The 27334-nt window shown below is 34.5% G+C and overlaps 1 protein-coding gene across 1 annotated transcript; it reads right to left on the reverse strand.

Annotated features, from left to right (window-relative positions):
* Positions 1-1340: 1340 nt before the first annotated feature.
* Positions 1341-24328, reverse strand: LOC149528514 (phosphoribosylformylglycinamidine cyclo-ligase, chloroplastic-like). Its single transcript, XM_089809172.1, has 8 exons — positions 23651-24328; positions 9607-9701; positions 9401-9502; positions 9124-9183; positions 8743-8915; positions 2091-2202; positions 1832-1990; positions 1341-1724 (listed from the first exon to the last, which is right to left on the reverse strand). The coding sequence occupies exons 1-8, from the start codon at positions 23904-23906 to the stop codon at positions 1560-1562; spliced, it is 1122 nt and encodes a 373-aa protein (XP_089665298.1). The 5' UTR covers positions 23907-24328; the 3' UTR covers positions 1341-1559.
* Positions 24329-27334: the final 3006 nt, after the last annotated feature.

The raw sequence follows: 27334 nt of genomic DNA on the forward strand, positions 1-27334 counted from the left end.
AAGGTACATTTAAAATAGAGGACAAACCACAAACATAGAAAAACTGAGCGAGGAGGCATAGTCATCAAGTCTGCTGCAAGCTTCTAAGACTAGGCCCTCTAGCTCTACCTCTCCCTTAGATTTTACTAAAGCTATGATTTACTTTTAGTTTTACAGAAACTATTTTGAGAATGCGATTTTATATCCAGTTTAAATATATCTACACTTGACTTGTTTCTCGTGTTCTCATTTATTGGCTCATTGGATGCATCTCTTCATTTCATTTTGCAAAATAAAATGCATTTCTTATTAAATTTAAGCAATTTTCTAAGTCGTCAAGTTTTTGCCAAGAATTTCCGAGTTTTCCTTTAAGATTTTTTCCAGGCATTGACGAGTTTTCCATTGATGGTATATACTATATTTGCTTCCACCTTGCAATGAAACAACAGTGGAAGACACCTAAATAATAAAGCCTGTGCACAAGGAACAAAACTGTGAACAAGGATGTGAATGTTAGCAGAGAAGAAAACAGCTGTAATATTATATAATACATTGACTATGAAGTTTCAGACTGAGTCTTCTGCATTATATGATACATTGACATAGATAACAGCATCTTGATATATGATATAATACTTTAAGTCTGTCTTTTTAATTTTGTTGAAACCTGTACCTTATACACATTTTAATATATGATACTTTTCATTGTTTCAATGAATTATATGAATGTGTGAATTTTGAAACTGAATTTTAAACTCATTTGATGTTATCCTATGTTCCTATTCTTTATCATTTGATGTTGCATTCTATGGTGATTTGATGAATAAGATTGATCGTTGATTATACTATTATGTTGCTATGATGAATCTTCCAATGCTATGAAATTCTGAAGTTCATATTTCCCTGTCCCCCATCCGAGACACTCAGAGTAACATAGCAAAGTACATTTATTTGCATGTTCAATCCCTACAAGATTACATTGTTTTTGTTATGGATGAAGAAAACCGAAAGTGTTTCACTTGAAATTGTAAACAAATAAATTAAGACGTACTTTATTGGGCTGCATCAGTATATGATCCATATATGCAAGAGTAAAATGAAAGACCACAAGCATATATGCCTACCTAAAAACCATCCAATGCAAGAAAGAGTTTTCATTTTCATTGCTCCATACCAAAACATCTTATATATCACAACAGAAAATGCTAAAACATAAGAAAACCATATGTAAACATAAATATCTTTTATGGCAGTCTTGCAGCAACAAAAAATCAAAGCCTAGGAGAATGCCACAACCATTAGAAAACAAATAATAAATTACACGTAATGATACCAAAATTGGTAATTAAACCAGTGAAAGCTAATGAAATGGTACCGTGTAACCTTAAAACTATATATTACTCAAAGAAATCTGAAAGTTCTCTAACTCCAAAAAGCATTTAAGCAATATGCCGCCTATACAACATTAGTCACTCAAGTATAAATTGTACTCATTAAAATGTTAGTAACTGGGAAAATTTATGTATTTTACAACGAATAATTGCAAAACATTGGTAGAAAACAAAGTATGATCACTAAAATCAATTATACATTACACCTTCACCTTCCACAACTTGACCAATCATATATGCTTTTGTGTGTCCCTCAGAAAGAATAGCCATTCCTGCTTCCTGGCTGACCACAAGGACCATGCCAATACCCATATTAAACGTCCTCCGCATCTCAGAATCCTCAATACCTCCAGTCTGCACAATTTTCATGGTCCCGCAATGTGCTAAGTAGCAGTAATATATAAAGAATTCTTATAACCAGTTCTCAATTGAACCTAAGATTATCAGCAGTGTGTAAATACCTTTTGTATCCATTTAAAAATTTTAGGCACTTCCCATGTGTTTGTTGTCACAATGGCTCCAAGCCCTTTGGGAAATATACGAGGAATGTTGTCCGTGAAGCCCCCTCCAGTTATATGAGCAATACCATTCACTCCTCCTCTAGCCACCACATCCAGAACCTACAAAAGATTAGAGCTATTAGCAAATACTTATTATGTACTACATGAAGCAAAGATAATCAATTATCAGAAAATAATAAACTCAAGAATCTTATTGTACCTCCTTAACATATATCGTAGTTGGAGCCATCAATGCTTGTCCCAATGTAACTTGCTCATTCTCACCTCCAGGAAGTGGATCATTAAGAGACAGGCCACTATGTTCTAGAACCCTGAAAACAATTTATTAGAGTATTTCACAAACAAAAAGCATAACGGTGTTGCATCATTTTCCAACTAACATAGCATTACCAGCCAGAAAACAAAATTTTATGAATATTGAATTACAAATTCGACATTTTAGAAAATATTCGATATCCTAAGGATATAACTTGTTACTTCTACTAATGTACAAGTTTTATTTATTTAAAAGCAATATACATGTACTTGAAAAGCAATAACTTCTCAAATACAATGATGTCATAAGAGTTTGACTTGTACACACACTTCTCAAATACCAACCATATGCAATAAATGGTCATGCACTAGAAATATAGCTATTCCCTTGGCTTTTATAACAACTAATGCGCATGTGGAATATACACATCTATTTGTTTAACAGATATGTGCCCCTCAAAAAATACTACCAGCTTCAATTGATTTGCTCATTTACAATATTTGCATTACAAGTCCTCTAAATGATACTAGTATACTACTATCTACTTGCCACACAATCTATACAAAGAAATCACAAGAGGAAATGCATTAATGAGACTATCTGAAATGAAATCCATTAGAAACACATTGTATCATACAAACTGCTCATCCTAGGTCTTTCAGTCCAATAATAATAAATTATCCTAAATTCCCAATAATAATAGATCAAGACATCCTCCACGTAATAGAAGAAATACTTGTATTATCTTGGCTGTTGATTTCCAGAGAAGTCAGATGACACCAGGAATATAAATTAATCAGAAAACTACTGATTCTCAGGCAATGGCAATTTTGGTGATTCACCAAAATAAATATTTAAAGTTTGCAATGGTGCACTAATATCCCAACCAATGTATTTTCTTTTGGTCATGTCTCCTTTTCAGAATTAGATACGTGGAGAAGACCTCTAATCTATCCTCATTTACATAGGCTAAAGGATAACGCAAGGGAAATGATTAGTAATATTATTTTAAGTTGAGCCCATAATCTTAATTTTAAGAGGCAACTTAAAAATATTATTATATTTTAACTGTTAAGAGGCAACTTAATAATATTATTATAATTAACTGTTTTTAAAAGAACTTAAGGAGGGTGATTTTAAATCATTGCCCAAATTGGAGACATTTAAGAAGGGGAGTTTGGATTGATTACACATCATCTTGATTTCATTTGACATTTTAAACTTTGGGGTGTTTGTTTTTAACTCCAAAAACAAGAATAAAAAACCTTGGCTATTCAGAGGTCTTGGAGGATGAAAACCCTCTCGGACTTCATTTTTATGTTGGGGACAAAAAAATTAGATTCCATTTAGGGCATCTCCATATAGAGATTGCATTTAAGTTGAATCAAGTAATTCATTCAAGTTGCAGATCTGATCATTTTCTTGGAGTTTCCTGATTGAGCAAATTTGATTTGAATGAAGATACCAAGATACACCACAACCTAAGTTACCACATTCGCTACTGGAAGGCAAAATTTGAAATTTGATTCCTCCAAATTCGTAGCCAGTTCAAATTCGTTTCGCATTCGCTTTTTTACTGGCAAATTCCCTATGGGTTCTGCATTTCAAACCCTAGTCAAATTTGCAAGAATTTGGTGCAAATTTGGTAGAGGAAAATGAGCCCGGGCAGAATTTGGTGCGACTTCGAAGCGAATTTGGGAAAATGCCAAAAACGTGTTGACTTTTCAACATTTTAAAAAAGTATTTTTGGGCTTCCTTCAACCTAAAAGTCTTTAATAAAGTGTATGCAGCGCTAAAAAACAGATATCTCAATTGATTTTGGGCTTTCACGTCATTCCGACCATTGTTTTGGGTGTTCAAAGAGGTTTATTTGCAGGGCGTCCCCATCAACAACTAATTGTGCTTCTAATCAGCAACTGCCTAATGATGATGAGTTCTTTGATGATTTTTGATGATACATTGATATTTGATCACATATGAGTCTATGACTGATTACTGATTAGTAATCTTGACATTGTTGTTTTAAAGTTTTTGAACTGAAACATTGATATGGTGGCATATTTTGACATTTTGTCATGGCATTTGAACAAAATCATTAACATATATGGTGTTTGAATTTACTAAATTGCTTTAGAAGTTTAGATTAGCATAGTGGTGTATGAACTGGTTTGCTGCAGCATATATATATATATATATATTTTTTTAAAATTCAAATTTTAAATTTTTTTTTTTGAAATCTAGTATAGGCGAACCCAAAACGAACCTGAACCCAGCCCAAATTTCTTTCTTATCGAATTTTGAACCCGAATGTCAAATGCGCATCCGAACGAGAATCCGAACCAGCAACTTAGATCACAACAGATTTTAAAGTTGAATCATCATATATTATATTTTGCTGCTTTGTCGCTGATACATATCTAGTTGCTGAATTTCTCCTTATTTGTGAAGCACTTGCATTCAAATATAGTGCATGCCACCTATAAGTAAATTTTCAGAGGGGCATACAGTATTGCTTGCCCTTTCAGGAAAGAACATCATTTTTCAAATTTTATACTGTGGCGCCAGCATAAGGATACTTTAATACATTGTGAACCACTTTATTGGAACTTTCCAGACATCTGTTTGTTGCCCCTGGCAGCCTCCATCTACCAGTTTTGATCACAGGCCAATGTCATGCAGTTTGGAGTTTTGTTTCACTTTCCAGATCTGATCACAGAGTTTATGCACTTCAAAAATTTCCTAGACATTAGATGCAGATCACAGACTTGTTATTTGCTGCCCATTGTCACAGCGCTGATGAAGGCTGCCCTAGCAGCATCCAGCCTGTCCTTGGGACTATCATGTTTATTATTTCATCCTAAGTGCAGAATTACATACATTTTTTTCGATATCAAGGGTTTGTAAATCAATTCTTCTGTTGATATAATGGAATTTAGCTCCAATCACAAATGTTGATGCAGAAGTTGTTGAGCATTCGTAATTACTTCTTCCTATTTTCCAGTGCTGTTCTATAATATTGTTATAAAAAAATACAAAAACAACATATATTTCCAGAAATTCTAGATCTGGACATTACAGTTCTACTGATTCTGAAGGCAACCTCTTCAAAACATTTAGAAGTGACCTTGGACTATGATGTGTACAGATACACATACAGAGTTTGTGATGGTAATATCCAGGCACTAAAAAAGATAGCATTTAGGTTCACAGCTACAAGCATCAACTTCCTTCACTAGGCATGTTCTATAGTGTTGTGACATTTTCACACCATCACCCCATTGCAAATGGGGACTCACTATTTTGCTGGCAGTAGAGTAGCTCGTTGACTTAGTCTAGGGTTAGCGATGATTTTTTGAACTCTCATGGTTGGTAAAGTCTACTCAGGGCAATGTCCGAGATTTATGTAGTTGCCTAGTTACAAGTTGGATCATGAGATGAGTTAAAGTTGGCAAGTCCTGATCTAACACTTGGTCAAGATTCTAATATACCCTTATATGTCACTTGGACATGCAGAATCCCAAGCCTTGTCAAAACTCAGGTTTGCAGTTTGATGAGGATTCTTTTAAGATAAGTTTAGTGTTGTTTTGATTTTAAAAATTGACAAACTGACAACTTTTGTGAAAAACTTAGACAGATTTCAACAAAGGAGAAGAATTGATATGTGGGTGATTGAAACCAGTTTGGAAGAGCAATGTGATAAATTTCTGATCCCTACCTTGACTTGGACAATTGTTTCAAAAGAGTTTGGACTTTGGAGGCTGTTAAAATGAAGGATGAGTCTCCAATTTTTCCAGTGAAAACCCAATCCCGTCCAAGAGGATCCGGTCTAATTTGAAGAACTTGCACCAGGATGGGATCAATCTGCTCAAAAAGTTTAGAAACCCAAACCAAGTGGTCTATGTTGACATAAGCGAAATCTAAATTACAAGTCTGAAGCTACAAGTCTGTGAATAATTTCCACCTCTCTCTGCACAGTAAGCTACAGCTGGGTGCTTTAAAGAACTGGGACAAACATTAAAACCAAGTACATCAATCTGAATGTGAACAGAATTTGATCTGATAGTAATTTTATACCCATTGGAATATCTATATGGGAACTTATTTGTATTTCTTACCCATGGGTGCAAAAATCATTTGGGAAATTAATCAGCAAAACAAAATGAAAAGTATTGAAAAATTACAAAATCGGGAAAAAATGACATAAACGATATCTAAATTACAAGTCTGAAACTACAAGCCTGTGAATAATTTCCACCTCTCTCTGCACAGTGAGCTACAGTTGGGTGCTTTAAAGAACTTAGACAAACATTTAAACCAAGTACATAAATCTGAATGTGAACAGAATTTGATCTGATGGTAATTCTATACCCATTCGAATATCTATACGGGAACTTATTTGTATTTCTTAACCATGGGAGAAAAAATCATTTGGGAAATTAATCAGCAAAACAAAATGGAAAGTATTAAAAAATTACAAAATCGGGAAAAAATCAGATTTCCAAACAAACATAATATATTTTTGAAAAAGAGACAAAAACTGATTTACATTAAAACTTAAGGGCGTTTCCATAACATAGAGATATAGAGAGCAAATGAAACAGAGTTTTAACTCATGAATTGTAGAAAGTAGATTTTGTCATATATATTATATATATATATATATTGCTGATTGCAAGGCAAATATTCTGTTAACTTTTTAAGAGGGCAGCCACAAGACAATTACCCAAGTGACAAGTGTATTAAGTAACTGGGATGAAAATGAGTTGTACAAAACATGATCTTGTCATTTATATGAATACTGCTGATCACATAGGCAAATAATAAATATTCAGTTAACTTTTTAAGAGGGCAGTCACCAAGTAACTGTAACTGAGATTAGATATTAGCCAAGTCTATGAAGTAACTGAGATCAAAACTTATCTGACTTCTTAAGAGGGCAGTCACCAAATAGTTGCGTAAGTCTGAGATCAAATATTACCTCAGTTTATGAAAAAAAGGAGATCAAAATTTATCAGACAGCAATCTAGCCACTGTTAGAAATTTATTAAAAGTGGAAACCATTTTGAAGTGATCCAAGACTTTCATTGCAATTAAGGCAAGGAGTTTTCTAGGGGTAGTTCAAAGTGATATCCCTGCCCCTTAGCATGAATGCTGATAGTATTCCTTTGGGGGAGTATCCTAAGCATTGGAGATCATGTGGCAGTATTGGCATGTTGCATTCATGACTATGTCATTTATGTCAACATAGCAATAATTCTGTAAAAGACTGGCAAAGTAGCAAACAGAGATCAAAGTCATACGGACAAAGTTTTGATTGTCAGGTGATGCATGGTTAAGGACATGTTCTACACTATGTCCTGATGTTAAGGTTCAATGCGCATAAAGTAAGTCGAAGACGTACAAATATGCCTGATTTACAGAGAGCAATAAAGAGACAGAGTACTTGAGAGGCAATTTTTGATGATTGCATTATATCTTCTAACAGAGATATATTCTGGAGATGTGCAGATAGATAGTCACCGAAGACAGTCTGATGGTGACGTCAGCGAGTGCGCAAGCCCTAAAGTCACACGTGTGAGAAGTTGTATAGACTGTGAGTCAAAAGTGCTATTGTAATTGTGAATTAATTAATCATCTTAATATAATGAATTTGGAAAGTCTCAAGGCCAACTCAAGGAATTATTTTGAAGATATGGTATAAAGGAAAGATGTTTTCCTTCTTTGTAAAGTGTATCAAGGAATTGCTAAGTATTCAAGAGCAAAGTGTTTGGTGAATGCGAGTAAGCAATCCAAGAGATTATTGGATGCAAAGTTTGTGATCTGGTAACAAGATCAAATGGAACAGAAGTCCGGTTGACGGGATAGAGAAAGAGGAAGGAGTGGTACAATTCAATTCTATTATTCTGCAAGGAATAATACAAAGATCATTTGGATAGTGAGTTCATTGGTCTTGCTCGTGAAGTTATTTGGACAGTGGGTCCATCTGCCTCCTACAACTAACAAAGTCGGAATCTCTTAATAGGGATTCAAAGTCTCCTAACAAGGACTGATATGTATTGAACGTATTTCATAGATTTCTAACAGGGGTCATCCTCTTACAAGGAATATTTATATTAGTACATTATCTTGTGGGTACCATCCCCATCGGGGTTTTCCCTCTAATCAAGGGTTTCCCTAGTTAACATATCTAGTGTTATTGTGCATGAGTATCTTGTTATGGTTTGTGATTATATTGCTCATATGGTTAAGATTTAATAAAGTTGATAATTGAGATAATAGTTGGATAATTGATTCAGCCCCCACCCCCCTCTCAGTTATATTAGTGGACTATATATTATAACATAGGGGCCCTATAACCAACCCCCGCTAAATAATCTTAAAAATAAAGATCACACTGTCACCACCCACAACTAGGTGTGATAAGACTTCAACATGTAAATAACCATGAAATTTAAGTTAAGGGATTTTTGTTATCCACATACTCCATTACGAACCTCTTGCTGTCATTGTAGGTAAACCTCTCCGAATAATTATATACAAGTAAGCAAACAAGATTTTACAAAACACAACATTCTATACAGAAGGAGCAACAAACCTTCGGACAAGCGAAAATCCATTTGAATGTACCCCACTTGACGGAAGCCCAATTAGAACATCACCAACTGTAATTTTCTTGCCATCTATGACGGCATCCTTCTTAACAGCACCAACAGCAAAACCACTAAGATCGTATTCTCCTTCAGTGTAAAATCCTGGCATCTCTGCTGTCTGTTACATAAACAAATATTGCAACACAGTTTCACAGGCAAGTTAGAAGCTACAGTAGATTAACACTAGGATTACTGCATTTATTCAAATAGTAATATGAATATATGTGAAATAAGTTTGATTGACTAGATTATATGTATCGATAGCACCACATGGATTTTATCATAATTTGTTATAATCACACGTTCTCAGAAAGGAAAATGTGTACCTCACCACCTAAAAGAACACAATCCGATTGCTGACAGCCATTGACAATCCCTCTGATAACCTTTAAAACAAAACCAATACAGTAATTCTGAAAGGTCACATAAAGTAATAAATATAAAAAGAATCATATTGTCCCAAAGAAGCAGATTGACGATTAATAAAAGCAAATCCAATTTTCCCGGAAACTGTGACATAGGAAACAGGTATAATAAATTTTAACTCAAAAGCAAATATAAAAACCTGTTAAAAATTTGTTTATTTTCCATTAAGTGTGTTACCTTTTCAGCCAGGTCAACATCAAGATTACTGGTAGCAAAATAATCTAGGAAAAATAATGGCTTTGCTCCAGATGTTATGATATCATTTACACTCATAGCTACCTGGGGAGATACACAATTTAACCCACTAAATCAAGAAATCAATATTTTGTTTAAATTAAAGTTACACCAGCAAGCCTATAAAAAGCAATGAAGAAATATCGAACCAGATCAACCCCGATTGTATCGTGTATGCCGGTTTCAAATGCAAGCTTCAACTTAGTTCCAACTCCATCTGTGCCAGCTACGAGATATGAATCTCCTGTTTCAGCCCGAAGGAGATCAAAGTTAACCAATACAAATTTACTGATTAAGATATAGCAGTCTGTAATTTATCAACATAAGTGTTTAAAGAAAAAGCGTCAACAAATAAAATATTATTTTGTAATAAAGCCCTTTGTAGAATAACAAGAACTCAAAATGTAAGTGAACTTGGTCCTTTATACAAACAAAACCATAGTAGCTCATTTTCGGCACACCCATACATAAATCAAGTTCCCCCCAGTCAAAAATGACGTCTGACCATAGTTACCCAAAGACTTGTACCTTAGCCCATGTTACTCATCTCTCATGTTAGAATGCATTCTCGTCTTGGACGACCATATGACACCATCTCCAGACATAAGGAGACTTTGTGTGACTTAGAAGCATCCCTTGAAAAGTGGGATGCATCCGATTAAGATTTCTCAGATACATTATATCAATTACATGGATTTTCTTTAAGTGCTGATATGTAAAGCACTTGAAGAATACACTAATAGACTTGTATTTTTTCATGCAAACAAAATTACAAGTTTTCTGTAGGAGATACTTGTTTTCTCAAATCCCAAAGAGATAGTAGCATGAAGAGAAACAATAACACAGCATAAAATATGTAAATACATTAAAAAAATCTAAATTTATTGAGAGTATGGTCATCTCCAAGGGCCATACCATTTTGTAAAATAATAGCTTTCCCCTAATACACTAATAATCTAAAGAAAACAAATATACAAATAGACTTGTAATTTTTCATGCAAGCAAGATAACAAGTTTTCTGTAGGAGATAATTGTTTTCTCAAAATCCCAAAGAGGTAGTAGCATGAAGAGAAACACAAGAGATATGTAAAATTGTAAATGCATTAAAAATTTCTAAATTTATTATGGTCATATGCAAGGGCTCTACATTCTCTAAAATAATAGCTTTCCTGCAACAGGCCCTATTTGTCATCTCTAAGTGATTATTATTTAAATTTATTCACTTATACCCAGCTGATCATTATCAAATATCAACAGAAATAACCTCTTAATTTGGTTAACATCCATTTCAATACATTAAAATGTTAAATTTTCACGTTTATAGTATTTTAAACTCTTTAAAGTTGCATGTCCTTTGCTTAACTAAGCTTCCCAAATTCAAATTTATAGATTAATACTGTTTTCGTTCTGCAATCTACAAGTGCCTGTATCCAACTCTTTTTGAAAATGGCGAACTGGTATCTATCCCCATCTTATTGTAACTATGGTTAGAACAGATAACTCTGTAATCATGTGTTCATGTGCTTGGATTTTGGCTATCACATAATTATCTAGTGATTTTGTGGATAAGCACATTCTGTAATTTCCTCAGCAGGAACTGCAAATAAAAATTCAGAACTTAGTGCTATACAGTCTCATTGAAAGTAATAGTTTGGGACTGCTACAAGCTTCCAATTTTTTGATATGAATATTATTCTTGAAAAAATAGAAATCATGTTATTAACCAGTTTAAGCAAAACAAATACAGTCAAAATTTTGATTCGTATTAATGGGGCCAAAAAGTTGTTGGTTAAGACATGACTATCAAATGCAACTGTGCAGAATTAAAATGTGTATAGTCCAAAATACAACAATGAAAAATACCAAAAAGTCAGATAAAAACTTGTTTGATTCACTGGATGACAATAATACTTAATTTTAACATGAAATACTATATCACTGATGTCACTAAGGTGGTTGTAAATGTTGCTTATGTGAAAAATAGCAAGAAAAATTGTTCAGGCAGCTTGTAGGAACATGATTGAGGTAACACATAGGTGCACCATTGGACTTCCTTTCGCGTGCATGTCAAGATAAATGCAACTGGATAAGTTCATTGGACATATACATGTTAATGAGTACTGTTTATAACTTTATATGTAATCACAACACCTTTTGTGCAGATGTTTATCAATAAAACATGTTCAAAAGTTTATATTGATAACTTTATTTATAAGCAATATTGTTTTCTTGAAGAATTTCTGCAGACTAAAAATAAGATCTAAGTATTACAAACTAATTATGCCAAATCTATTTTAGCAAAATTCCATATAACTGTATATAATCCTGCATCTACACCTACGGAAGTTGGGATCAGCTCTCAACCAACATTGTTCATCACTGATTAATGAAACATGTATCTATTAAAGTTGATGAAAGACCAACCCCACAGCTCCCAAGAATCACCTGCATGCAAACACTTGTCACATAAAGAGAGAAGCAAAAGCTATGGAGGCTGGAATTCTTAGATCTATAGATGAGACATTCTTGATGAGCAAAAGAGAGAAATTACTAATATCAAAAGTGAATGAATAAATTATAAAGAGATCAATCCTTATAAAAAGAGATCAAAACCCTTACATGTAACTAACCTAACTAACCTAGGTTGCATGATAATAATTAACAAAATAATTAATTATTATATGCCCAAAGTTTAGCTAAGGTAAACTAGAGATAATAAGTGACTTAATAATGAAATCAATAAGATTTAATTAATAAAAAAATATTTTATTACTCTAACACCCCCCTTAAAGATAAACCTAGGGATTAGCTAAAAACATAGAAACTACTACTGAAAGTAAATTTGGGTCCCGACAACAAAGCTTGATGAGGTATCCAAGCACAACCAAATCTCTGAAAAGAGGAGAAATAGAGAAAACCACATGGGAAAAACCTAACTCCAAAAAGAGGTGGAGAACATGCCGAAAGAAACTAATGAAGGACTGAAGAAGCCTCCAAACTAGGGAATGTCCTAAAAGATAGGAACAAAAGATAATCATGAAGAACACCACTGAAGCATGAAGCTGCAAACACTATCAAATTGTTGATCTAAAGAACCTCCACTATATAGAACATGACCTGGTAGAGAATGTTAGAGTAGATAATTATTATTTACGCTTTACTTAAGTTTACTTACGTTAATACATTTAGTTATTGCAGTCTAGTAGTTGTTGACAACACGAGAGTTTGTTCCTATCTAAGTCATACTTATCTTCTCACCTTGATCAAGAATATCCCACCTTTTGTGGATGTATGCTTAGTTGTCATACTTATCTCCTAGCACTTTCTAGCTTGTTCTACAAGCTTTCTAGAGACCTTTATAAACAGGCTCTTCCTTTGCATTTTTGTACATCAATTTCATTTTCACATTGTTGCAATATAATTTCTCTTTATTGCTTCAAGCTCTTGTTCCTTCCTTCTTCGGTTTCTCTGCAGCAAGTTATTTGCATGCAGGTGATCTTGACGCACTGTGAAGTTGGCTTTCATCAACTTCTACATAGTATCAGAGCCTCCCTGTTGCTTCCTGGTTTGAACAATTTTTAAAGCCACGATTCGGAGACAAACCCTAGTTTATTTGTGATTTTTTCTTCAATCGGGAGCAAGAGCGATTTTTCAAGGCACTTTGGGCCTAAACGGACACTGCCATTGAGTTCAGAAGGTTGGTTACAGTCAAGATTCATATATAATTTTTCATTTTTGGCGTTTGGCAATTTTTTTAGCCCCCCCGAGAGGTCGTACGGGCTATACGAACGCATTTACTGCAATTTTCTTTTAAATTTTTTTAAAAAAGGGGATGCTGCTACCACAGTACCACCACCACATGGCCAATGTGCCGCCTCGGTGCCATCGTCACTAGCAGCAGCAGCATGGCGCCCCCAGCCTACAACCTCCGCTCCGTAGCCACCGCCACACCACTTCAACGCCACCGCTGACCCACTTGAGCGCCGCCACCATCGGTTGCGCCATTGCAATTCTCCGCCCAGGCACCACCTCCAATAGCGGCACCACCACCGGAGCACCTGTGACTGCTGACATCATCTTTTCAGTGTGTGACGTCATTTCTTGGTTGCCACGTTAGCTTTTCCAGCCAGCCACGTTAGCATTTCCCGGTGTGACATCATCTTCCGACCGGTTGTCGTCATCACCCTGGGACCCCCTGTTGATGTCATTTTCTGGCTGCTGACGTTAGCATTTTGGCAGTCGGATTTTTTTCGGCGCATCCTCTTGATGGCCATACAGCCATCAAATTTTTTGTCGTGCCTGTATTTTTCCAGTGAGCTTGTCTTTTGGAGCAGCAATTAGTTTTTTGGCCATAACTTGAACATACGGAAGTATTTTTCCAATCTGAAAGAAGTGTGAGAAAGCTAGTTCAAAGACGGAGACAATGGTGTTGGTTTCATTTCATTCCGAGTTTGTTTGAGCTCCCATTTTTGGCGTTGAAGTAGAGGCTTCTGTTTCCTCCATCTTTGCATCCGGAATCCAGGTTCTTTTCTTAGTCTTTATGCTTTCTATAGTTGTTTTCTTTGGTATTTGAGGGATACATTTATCAGTTGGGGGGGGGGGGGGGGGGCATTTTCTTTTCTATAATTGACTTCAGAATAAGACCCTTCTACTTCTGTCTTGTTCTCTCAATGTCGAATCCTTCAGTGACCCAGCTCATGCCACACAACTATTACACCTGTAAAGCACAAATGACTAAGCTTCTCATGTCACGAGGTCTATGGTCATGTCTGGATGAGAACCAACCTATTATGCAGCGCCCCTTTGAGGTTCTTCAACATAAAAACAAAATGGATGAGGCCATGGGATTGATTGCACTGAACATTTCAGACAATCTACTATTTCACTTAGATGGTTTGACCACTCCTTGGGCTATTTGGACCAAGTTTCACAACCTGTTTGGCATAGTGAATGAATTATGGGCATTGCAACTTGATGCAAAGTTGACTTCTTTAACACCTGACAGCTTTCCCACCATTGAAGACTTCCTGATGAAGTTCAAATCTCTGTGCGCAGTTTTGCAGGGGTGTGAGAAAAACAAAACAGATGATGAGTGTATCTTTTTGATACTCTCAAAATTGCGAGGACAATATCAGATCTTTTCTTCCACTTTCTACTCCACTATGGATGCCTTCAATACCAGACATCAGATGCCTTCTTTTGAGACATTTTGTGATTGGTTGATACGGGAGCAGTCCAAGATCACTCAGATCGATTCACTTACAAGATCACACTCACAAGCATTGCTTGCCAAGGATACACAGGAGCAGAAGCCAAAGCAAATATTTGATTCCTCCTCTCAACACTCTACTGGTTCATCATCTTCTTCTAAGAAGGAGAAAAAGAAGACTGAGACTCCTACCTATTCCTATTGTTAGAAGGGATCTCATGATGAGTCATGTTGTTTTCAGAAGAGATTTGATGGCTATGAGAAACAGATTGTTGATTTGCAAGCTCTCCTTCAGAAGAGCATTGTTTCCTCTTCATCCTCTTCTACCTCACAAGGGTCTTCTTTTCAGGCTTCTTCCACCTCTTCAACATCTACACCGGATCTTGGAAAGGGTCATGCATTATAGGCTTCCATTGCATCTCCTTCACAGGTTCCTTGGATACTAGATTCAAGTGCTTCTCACCATATGACGTCTTCTCAAGGTGTCTTCTCTACTATTGAGGCTTCTCACATTCCTCATATTCTGATGGGGAATAACACTGCCCTACCAGTCTGTGGGAAAGGTTCAATTCGCATCCAGGATGGTATATTCAATGATGTATTGTATGTTCCATCTTTGTCTGCAAACCTTCTCTTGATTTCTCAGATTACACGTAGTGGATCAGGGAAGACAGTTGAGTTCACAGCTGATTCAGTCTTCATTCGGGATCGTGCAACAGGAGGTCTTATTGCTACAGGCGTAGTTGATCCTTCCACTCATCTCTACACCTCGCACTTTGGTCCACCATCTCCATTGTCGGAGCACACTTCTCTCTTGCAGGAGCATCGTGTGGTGCAGTCAAGATACTTGAAACTTTGTATTGTTCCTGAGATCCCTGTTTTGACTTCTACACCACATCCAATTGAGGTCTTTTCTCTTCAGCAGGATTCTTTTGTTCTGCTTGATCCTCTAGCTCCATTCATCCAAACTCCAGGAGCACTTGTTGCGGATTCTACAGTAGACATTCATGACAGTATCAACACACTTGCCTTGGGGATTCCCTTTCAGGATCCTCATATTTTCTCCTTTGAGCATCAGCTAGGCCTTCTAATTTTCCCTCTCATTCAGGGGTTCCCTTGTTTTGTTCCCTTGTTTCCTCTGCATTGGAGTTTCATTGGTTTGATTCTTTCTCCAGGGGCTCCATTATTCTAGGGGGGCTTTGGTGTCTTTTCTATCTCTCATAAGGGGGCTAGTTGTACTTATGGTTTTGAGAGAGTCTCTTGAAACATTTCTGGTGGAAGTTGTCCTTGGGGGTTCTTGTTGAGGCCTTCCTTGTTTTTTTTCAGCATGTTTGTACTTACCTCTTTTTGCGGGAGGGTTTTGCCCATGAGGTTTTCCCTCTTTCCCCATTTTCAGAAGTTGCATTTCTTTGCATTTGTACATGGGTACCTAACATGGCCTTATTGCAGGGACCCATTCTGCATTTCATCTTAGTTGTTGTAAACTTAAGTGCATTCCCCTAAGTTGCACTTAAGGGGGGGTGTTAGAGTAAATAATTATTATTTACACTTTACTTAAGTTTACTTAGGTTAATGCATTTAGTTATTGTAGTCTCGGAGTTGTTGACAACACAGGAGTTTGTTCCTATCTAAGTTACTTATCTTCTCACCTTGATCGAGGATATCCCACCTTTTGTGGACGTATGCTTAGTTGTCATACTTATCTCTTAGCACTTTCTAGCTTTTTCCACAAGCTTCCTAGAGGCCTTTATAAACAGGGTCTTCCTTTGCATTTTTGTACAGCAATTTCATTTTCACATTGTTGCAATATAATTTCTCTTTGTTGCTTCAAGCGCTTGTTCCTTCCTTCTTCAGTTTCTCTTCAGTAGGTTATTTGCATGCAGGTGATCTTGACGCACTGTGAAGTTGGCTTTCATCAACTTCTATAGAGAAGACTAAGTCTAAAGAGTTGATCAATCGAATATGGAAAGTATCTTCATGGCCTCCAAAAATAGGAATAAAACAATGTCTATATGGTAAATGATTCATCTCAACGAAATGCATAGGTATCCAGCCATTGAATTCGCCTAGTACATAGGATTAAATGCTGAATACATAGCTCACTCCATCAAACTAAAAAAGCAATAGAACCAACATAACCCCCCTATAATGCTGAGAGGTAAGACATGAACACTGAAACTGAATGTAATATATCTTGCAAAAAGAACCAAGATGATGCAGGAGCATCTTGCATCCAAAATAAAGGGGAGACATGTTGAATGTAAAATTTAAAATTTAAAAAAACAAAAAAAAAAAAAAAAAAAAATCTAGAGGAGAGAGAAAGTGACGAAAATTAGAGGAGAAATAATAAAAAAATAAAAAAAAGAAAAGAAAGGAAAAGAGGATTTTTATTTTCGAGGTGCATAGGTGGCATAAAAAGAAAAAAAATAAAAATAAATAGTTGTCATTACATTAATCGAGGTGTGTAGGTGGCATCTTAGAAGCTTGTGGAAAGTTTCTTAAATCTTGCATTTAATATTTGTTGTGATCCATAAAGGAAATGTAATTTTCTAATTGGGCCACCTGGTGGTGCTTAGTTGTAATTCTAGAAGGTTATGGAAGTTTTAGAAGGTTGTGGATATTGTGTAGGAGGAATTCTAGAAGGTTGTGGATAAGCCATGCATGGGGTGGTATGTGCCTATTTAAGCAAGGCATATGAGCATTTCTAATGAAGTTTGAGAAGTAGAAGCTAGAAGGCGTGAAGACTTCAAGGTGTGAAAAATCTAAAGGTGTAGCTCTTAAATTAGAAATTCTTGGTGAAGCTCTTGGTGTGAAGACTCTTATTTGGGATTTCTTTTATGTTGAAGAAATTGTAAACTTCTTTTTGAAGAAGTCATATCTATGATATCATCTTGTAGGTGTTGTAAGGATCTTCAAATATAATAAAATTGTCTTCATATTGTTGCATTCTTGGTTCTGAGTTGTTAGAGTGGTGTGGCCCTCTATCAAGTGGTATCAGAGCGGGAGTTCCTGAGGGTGTGGACAGATCGCCGAACGTGAGGCAGTTTACACCAGGATTTGCAAAGAAGGTTGATCTTGTGGCTGATTGATCTTTTAGATTTGGTGGATTTGTTTAGGGTTTGCTAAATTTTTGGAAGATGCCTCCAAGAAGATTGGACCCCAAGGAAAATGATGACCTTAGTGAAGAGATGGAAGAAAGAATCTTAAAAAAGATAAGAGCAGAGGTCAAATCAGAGATTGCATTGATAAAGAGTGACATGATTGCTGAAATTGTGAGTGCTTTGGGTGGTGTACCTAGGCATGTGGGTACTGAAGACAGATATGATGAAGTTGCTGAAGACTTTGAAGCTACTAGTGAGGATAGAAGTGATCATGAGGAGAGACCTATTGGAATTAGGGCTAGTCAGTTTGCTCGACCTGGATCTCAGTTGAAGCTGAAGCATAAGATGGAGGTTTCTAATTTTTCAAGTACTTTGAATCCTGAAGACCTAATTGATTGGATTGGTGAATTAGAGGACTACTTTGAGCTTGAGGGTATTGAAGATCCATTGAGAGTAAGGTTGGCACAAACTAAGTTGAAGGGACATGCTGCTCTTTGGTGGAAGGAACTGCAAAGAGACAGAGAAGAGGAAGGTGAAATGAAGATCACTAGATGGAAATTGATGGTGACTAAGTTAAAGGCAAAGTTCATTCCGGCTGATTATGAACTTGAATTGTTTAAGAGGTTGCAGAATCTGAAACAGAAGGATATGACTGTGAAGGATTACACTGAGGAGTTCTACAAGTTGACTATTCGATCTGGGCATAGAGAACTATCAAAGGAGAAGGTAGCACGGTATATCAATGGTTTGAGATTCAATATTCAAGATGAGGTTAGTATGTTGAATATTTCCACAGTTGAGGATGCTTATCAGTATGCTTTGAGAGCAGAGGAGAAGCTAAAGAGGAAGAATCAAAGTAGTTCCCGAGGGAAGGAGAAGCAAGATAGTTCGGTACAAGCTAAACCAAAAGCAGAAGGTGAACCAAAACCTATTGAACAAAGAAGAAGGACAGGTGGAGGTGTATTCAGAGGTAATTGTTTCAAGTGTGGTCAAGAAGGGCATAGATCTTTTGAATGTTCTATTGGTAGGACAGCTACTATTGTGAATGAGGTTGAAGTCCAGGAAAATCAGCCTGAGGAAGGAGAAAGTTTGTTGGCTCGGCGAGTACTAATGGGTAAGAAGACATTGGATTCTTGTCAAAGGACTAGTTTGTTCAAAACTTGTTGTAAGTCTGGTGGGAAAGTTTGCAAGGTGATTATAGATAGTGGTAGTACTGATAACCTTGTTGCTGAGGAGATGGTTCAAAAACTTGGTTTGAAGAGATTGAGACATCCTTGTCCTTATAGAATTGGCTGGTTGCAAGGTGAGCATGCTTTGGAAGTGAGAGAGCAATGTCTTGTTGATTTTCAGATTGGGCAGTATAAGGATCAAGTATTGTGCGATATTGTGGATATGAACAGTTGTCATGTGTTACTTGGTAGACCTTGGCAGTATGATTGCAGGGCTATACATGATTGTGTTAGGAATGTGTTTACTATTGAGAAAGGTGGTAGGAAGTTTTCTTTAATTCCTTTGCAGAATGAAGCGCTCGGTAGGAGAAACCTGAGTGTTGGCAGTCGAGTTGAGTTGGCAGATTTTGAGAAGATTGAAAATCAGCATGGGAAGCAAACCTATAGAACACCTGTGGTGGATGTAAAGGAGAAGACGAAAAACAAGGGAAAGAGTGTGCAAGTTGAAGATTTGGAGGACATATATGTGAAGAACCAGTTTGGGATTTATGTATTGAATCCCGAAAGATGTTCTTCCAGCGATTAGAACATCTTTTCGGACCTGGGGAGTCTAATGCAGGAGCATCTTGCATCCAAAATAAAGGGGAGACATGTTGAATGTAAAATTTAAAATTAAAAAAAATAAAATAAAAAATCTGGAGGAGAGAGAAAGTGACGAAAATTAGAGGAGAAATAATAATAAAAAAAAAAAAGAAAAAGAAAGGAAAAGAGGATTTTTATTTTCGAGGTGCATAGGTGGCATAAAAAGAAAAAAAATAAAAATAAATAGTTGTCATTACATTAATCAAGGTGTGTAGGTGGCATCTTAGAAGCTTGTGGAAAGTTTCTTAAATCTTGCATTTAATATTTGTTGTGATCCATAAAGGAAATGTAATTTTCTAATTGGGCCACATGGTGGTGCTTAGTTGTAATTCTAGAAGGTTATGGAAGTTTTAGAAGGTTGTGGATATTGTGTAGGAGGAATTCTAGAAGGTTGTGGATAAGCCATGCATGGGGTGGTATGTGCCTATTTAAGCAAGGCATATGAGCATTTCTAATGAAGTTTGAGAAGTAGAAGCTAGAAGGCGTGAAGACTTCAAGGTGTGAAAACTCTAAAGGTGTAGCTCTTAAATTAGAAATTCTTGGTGAAGCTCTTGGTGTGAAGACTCTTATTTGGGATTTCTCTTATGTTGAAGAAATTGTAAACTTCTTTTTGAAGAAGTCATATCTATGATATCATCTTGTAGGTGTTGTAAGGATCTTCAAATATAATAAAATTGTCTTCATATTGTTGCATTCTTGGTTCTGAGTTGTTAGAGTGGTGTGGCCCTCTATCACAAGAACATCGAGAGTGCAAAAGAAGTACAAACACCTATAATGGTACATGTCATCGACACACCATGAGGCTAATGTCGTGGAAGGAACACTCACTTGAAAAAGAAAGATGGCGAATATGGCCAACACAAAGAACTTTATAATATAGTGCGAGTACAATAAAACACAAAGATGTGCAAGATCTCGAAATGCAATATAGTGGCACTTTATCTCAGTGCATTTGTAAAAATACTACAAAAGGATGTCAACAAAGATTAAAAGAGACATTAGGCTAATACAAGAGATAGTAAAACCCATGAAAAATTATCTAAATCAACAAAATCAATCCTCAGACCTTGAAAAGCCAAGATATCCATCTGAATGCAAAAAGGCAAAAATCTGAATGGGATGTGCCTAGAGCAGAATTTGGAACATAGAATGTCTCGAGATATGTAACTTGGAGTGTGAAATAGAACCTTTGACTTTGACTGCATAAACCACCAACCAAACAGCATCAAAAGTCCAAATAAACTCTACCATCACGACAGGCTTGAAATCAGCTTTTCGACAATATCTCGTTTGTGAAAAATGGAGTCTGGATGAGCAAGTTATGCCCAAAAAAACACATGTAGGTCAAAAAAGCGTGAGAATGGGAAAACAAAAAAATTACCGCCTCGGGATCCATGTCAAATGCATCAAAAAGTGTGCCAACCAATACCAGAAATCACCTTGGGAAGCATGTCAATTTCGTACCAAAATCGCCTTAATTTGCATGCCAAAAAATATTGAATTCCATATTGAAAAATCTCGAATTTCATGCTGAAAAATCTCGATTTTTGTATCAAAAATCATCAAATCCCGCCTCAGGAAACATGCATAATTTGGGAGCAATATTTTTTTGCCTCAAATTCCAAGTGTGTCCAAATTGGACAAATTTTATATGAAAATAGGGGTTTTCGGCCACTCTGAGCTCAATGGTGAGGTCCATTTAGGCTCAAAATGCACTGAAAAAAAAAAAAAAAAAAAAGGTGACCCCTTAGATCCCATACAAAAAACTCTAAAGAACCGAAACCCCCTAAAAAATACAAATCTGAAAGCCAAGCCAAGCTTCTCATAAACAGAACAGGGGCATGAAGATCTGGAGTTCTGATACTATGTTGAAGTTGATGAAAGATCAACCCCACAGCTCCTAAGAATCACCTGCATTCAAACACTTGTCACAGAAAGAGAGAAGCAAAAGCTATGGAGGCTGGAATTCCCAAATTCACAAATGAGACATTCTTGATAAGCAAAAAAGAGAAATTACTAATATCAAAAGTGAATGAATAAATTACAAAGAGATTAATTCTTATCAAAGGAGATCAAAACCCTAACATGTAAGTAACCTAGGTTGCATGATAATAATTAATAGAATAATTAATTATTATATGCCCAAAGTTTAGCTTAAGTAACCTAGAGATAATAAGTGAATTTGTAATTAAGTCAATTTGATTTAATTAATAAGGAAATACTTTATTACTCTAACATTATCAACAATTAGTCAGTAGTTCGATTTATTGTATTGCTACGACCATAATATGTTTTAGTTCTTGTTTCATGTCTAAACCTAAAGAGGAACTTTGGCAAGTGTCAAGGACTATCTTTCTTTCTTAATTTGAAATATTTAAATAATCTATCGTTTATTGAAGACAACAAAGAGTCCTCACTTTGAAGGGACAAGACATTGAAGAGCTACGAAGGGTTCTTCATTTTGTAACAGCAAAGGGTCAAGGCAATTTTACACATTCTTCAAGAGGAATTCGTATCGGGTGATTTACATTGATATCTTTGTGTTTCTGAATATCAATTCATTCTATTTGGTCATATTGTATTTTACACTTCTGCTTATTTATCAATAAGGAGATTTTTTCGTGTGGCTGGGTTTTCTCTCCCTCAAGTTGGAGGGTTTTCTCAAGATAAATTGTTGTGTATTACTTTTCATTATTTTTTTTATTGCTGTTTATCTTCATTTCTGGTCAAAACATTAACATGTTCCAATACAAGTACCATACACTAACCTATCAAAAGGAGAGCCATTGCAGCAAGTGATAAATTTTCGAAGTTGCCATGTTATGGAGGATGCCTTAGTTGATTCTAATGCTAAAGGAACATCAACAGAGAGCTCAGCCTATGGATTTGGTGGAGGAATGGACATTATCATGTCTATTGTTACAACCAACAAAATTGGTTTCCTTTCAGATTGGAGACATGCAAATACTGCTTTAATGTGTGCACGATTCTGTCTTGGGACTAGTGGAATTGGCTCTGTGCTTGTTAAAAGAAATTCCATGAGGAAGGAGATTGCAGAGAGTGCAATTTAGAGAAAGTTCTTTTCAGATTTAAATGTAGACAGTAGAATGGTAAAAGTAATGAAAAATGTTAATGATCTATTAAATAAGGATTCCATCTTGCTCAATAACACAGTTTGGAAGGTTACATTCAGTAACAAGTTTAAAAAGTTGTTTACCAAGCAGAAGGATTTATGTGTGCAAAAGAAAATAATCAACACATCGTCGAGATTGATGAATCGTAGGCAACAAGTTAAGAAACATGTTAGTCCTACTAAGAAAAGCCTTACAAAAGAACATGTGACTTTGGAATTACATCTGGCAGATGTTGAACAAGGAGGGCGGGTATCTCAAGTGCTGAAAATATGGAATGCTCTTGCTCTTAAAGAGCTTCTTGGCTTTGGACGGGCTTGGAAAGTGTTTTCGCAACATATACACTAGAGAAAAGTGAGCAGTGGAGAAGGGTACGACAAATGCAATGGAAGGATCATTTTGAGTACCAATGTTTACAAAAATAAGAAACACTAGACTCCACATTTAGAAGTTTCTGAAAAGAAAACAACTTTACAGGAGGATGCCAGAATTAAAGAAAACTAATGATTAATGGAGTTCCGTTCTCATTTTTATGGCATTGTAAGTCAATTGATAAAAGCAACAGATGGCTCAGACATTAGAGTTCGGTGTAAGGCAAGTTATAAGGACTCGAGAAGAATCATCAGAACAACTGTTCTTACATGCAGACTTCTTGGGGAGGAACAGCAACTGAATCTTGTTACTCATACTTTTCTTTGCGAGAAAACTATAAAGCTGTTGTGTGTTAAAGTAAACTAAGTAGAGATGTCTGTAGCTGAAGGCGATACTGCCAATTAAAAAAGGAGAATTTTTAATTTTTAGATGGAAATCAGAATATAGAATGAAGACTGAGTTTGGTAATAAATTATTTACTTCTCGAAACGAAAAACAGCAATAAAACGTCAATCGAACTGTAAAGGACTGCAAAACTAAAAACGAGAAGCAAACATTACGATATATACCAAAGGGAAAGAGTCCTCCGAATCCGCCGATGCCAGGCACCATTTTTGAGATCCTTTTCACCAGCTCTGTGCCGGCATCAATGTCAACACCTGCATCTTTGTACGTAAGCCCAGCAGCACCTCTTCCTGCCTTGACTCTTAGACTTCTCCGATTCTGCTTACGATTAAGGGGAAATAGCCCACTGCGCTTGTCATTGCAGCAAACAATATCACTTCTGAATTTACCGGAAACAACATGCATGCCCGAGGAAGCCATTAAACCCTCTAGACAGCTGAATGTCCCTAATTTAGAGTCGATAAATATTTGATCCGCCGCAACATACAGCCGAAGAAATTTCAGAGATGCCCGGATTTTTATATATTTATCTGCACGTAAAAGGGTGCAAAAGCAATGTTATATTCTTTATTTTTATCACGCCAAAGTTTCCTTCATAATGAAACTCGTCATTTCCTCGCTCGCCCTTTTTCTGTTCCCGATGCTATTACGATGAACATGTGCAGACCGAGCATCTCCCCTGCATGACCCTCGCTTGGTATACAGCAAAACTAAAAAACGGGAGCTTGCGATGATTTAATTTGACAATTAGGACGCAAACAATTTGACAATTAGGAATCAATCCCTCAAAGAACAAGAGACCCAATGCGGTAATAGTTTTCACGTATAATGGTTGTAGAGGTGCAGATGAGTTGAGTGCAAATAAGGTTAAATAGTTCTTAATTAACATTGTGAATACATTAATTTTTGCCTAGAAATGCACTTGTGCTTTAATAGTATGGCTCATATTTTGTTATTAAATTTTTGTCCTAAAAATGCATTTGTAATCTAATAGGATGACTCATATTTTATTGTTAAGTTTTCGTGTTATATTATTATATCTTTGGGCATTTAAGCTCAAGAATAAGAGGTCAAAGTCTCCAATATGACACTAAGTACTTAATATCATGCTACGATTAATACATATGCTTTGACAAATTTGCACCTTCTATATTGACAGCGTAAAATATATGCAATGAGGAAAGATATCTATACCAATATTTGAATTATAGAACTTGAAGAAGTAATGAAGCATTTGGAGTATCACATTATATGTTTAAGCATGTTATTCATGCTACTAGAGAACCATAAGTAGTTGGAAGTCGCACAATATTACTCTCATCACAATATGTTTAAGCATGTTATCCATGCTACTAGAGAACCATAAGCATGTTATCGCATTATTCTCATCTTGATTATCAAATGGAAGTCGCACTATCTTTAATTATTAGATAGAGATAGATAGTAGTATAGAATAGTAACAACATAAACATATATGCAGAGGAAAAAATGATAGATAATATAGAGGAGAAAGAGGAAGAGAGATAAAATAATAAGAGAGAGTGATACCAACATAAGTTGTGTGTGAGAGATAGAGAGAGAATTAAATATAATAATTTTTCTTAATATAACAAATAGTCAAAATAAAATGATGGTTATAATAGAAAAATAAAATATATTATATTTTAATTAATAAAATTAAGAATTTAATTTTTATATTAAAATTCACATTTGTATTAGAAAAAATGAAATGTATTGAAATATGAAAATATTTTATAAGTAAAACTAATTGTTTATTAGAGAAGGTTTACTATATTTTTAATTTTTTTCGTAAAATTAAGTAATTTTTAATAATGAATATAATTTAATATGTACATTTGTAAATAATAAGTAGATGTAATACATATAAATTTGATGCTGATGAATAAATATGATGTGATAAATAAGAAATAGAATATAACTATTTAATTTTAATACATAGTTTATAAAAACTTAATAATAATTTATATATCTTTTAGAATTGAATTATTTCTTTTTTTTAGTTATTTTTTTTAGTATTTTTTTGATGTAAAATATAATTATTAATTTAATATTAAAATATATATAAGTTTTAAATAGATTTAAATTAAATGATAAATTGTTTAAGTAAAAAATATTAATAATAATAAATGATATAATTTATAAATTGTAACACTTATCAATTATGCACATTACAAACATTATTATAAAATATAATTAAAAAATAATATTGTTTAATTTATTTTTATAAAAGTAAAATAATAGTAATAATTTAACTATGAAAAATTAAAGTTTTAAAAAAATTAGAAATTCAAATACAAAGATATAACATATTGAAATTATATTGCTATTGAGAATTAATATTGATTAGACATGTTGTGTGAGGTGAAAGATAAAATGATTGAAAAAAAAAATCTTATCAACTTGTTACAAATGTGGAAAAGATAAAGTTGCAATTAATACATTCATTAATGCATGATGAAGTTGTTAGAAAATATTTGTATTTTTTTGAAGAAAATTAATTTTTCCCCACCAAAAATAGTATTGACCAATAGAATGAATGAAAAATGTGATTTGTAAAATAATGAAAAATTAGAAAAAGATATAAACATTTAAAGTTTCATATAATTTTTTTAATTCTTTGATTTGATTGGTCAGTGTTAATGTCATATTAGCATTGACACCAATGCATAAGTATTCCTGGGAACTAGAAAGCATAAAAGCTAGGGTTTATTTTCATTTTTATGCAAATTGATATGAACAGATTCCCATTTATATTACATAGCAATATAGAGCTTCAGTTGGGACATGAATCACTGTAGTTGACATATGAGCCATTTAGACAGAGGGAAAGTAGCGGCATCCTTTTTATCATATGAACATAATTTCATTCATTTGGTCATTTGGATCATCACAATGAAATTTAATGTTAAAAATTAGAAATCTTTAATAATAAAAATAATAAAATATTTTTTTAAATATAATTTAATATATAAATTAAATTATAATTAATATTTATTTTAAATAAATAAAAATAAAAATAATTAATTAAAATAGATTAAAATGATTATTTAAAAAATTCTATTATAGAATTTTATAGGCAAGAGCCTGCAACACAACTGTAAATTCTGCACTCTTATGTAGGAAGTCTTGGGTTAAATAATTGATTAATTAATACAATTGACATTAATCAGAAAGAAAGGGTGGAGTGTAATGGTGTTAAAAAAATGATAACCATGTCAAAATTTCAATTTTTATTATAAATATAATATACTTTTCAAAACAATTTAATAAATATCACATAAAAAATAATAATAATAATAATAGATGTTTAATATAGGATGAGTCAATAATTGAACACTTTAGGATGAGTCAATAGATGTTTAATAATATAAAATATATTTTAGTGTGAATAAATTTAATTTAATTAGTTTTTAATTTAAATATTAAACAATAATTTAAATAGATTAAAATATTATTATTTACGTATATTTAATTTATCATATATAAATAAAATTATATCTAAAAAAATTCACGTAAAAAGATCTATTATAAAAAGATTAATAAAAAATAACAAACTAAAATAATTATAACAAACTAAAAAACTAAATCAATTTAAAAACTAAACCGATTTAAATAATTTAAAAACCTAAAAACAAAATCAAAATTTTGATAGTTGTTTGCAGCTTTGTCGTGCTTCAGTGGTGTTCTTCAAGATCAACATTGTTCCTATTTTTTGGAACAATCCTCTTTTCAGCTATCTCTTTTCGGAGTGGGTTTTTTCCCATTGAGTTTTCTTTATTTCTTCTCTTTACAAAGATCTAGTTGTGATTGGGTGCCTAATCAAATCT

Source organism: Cupressus sempervirens, chromosome 11 (genome assembly GCF_028749045.1).
Source record: "Cupressus sempervirens isolate cs-2001-9-10 chromosome 11, ASM2874904v1, whole genome shotgun sequence".
Lineage (NCBI taxonomy): Eukaryota > Viridiplantae > Streptophyta > Pinopsida > Cupressales > Cupressaceae > Cupressus > Cupressus sempervirens.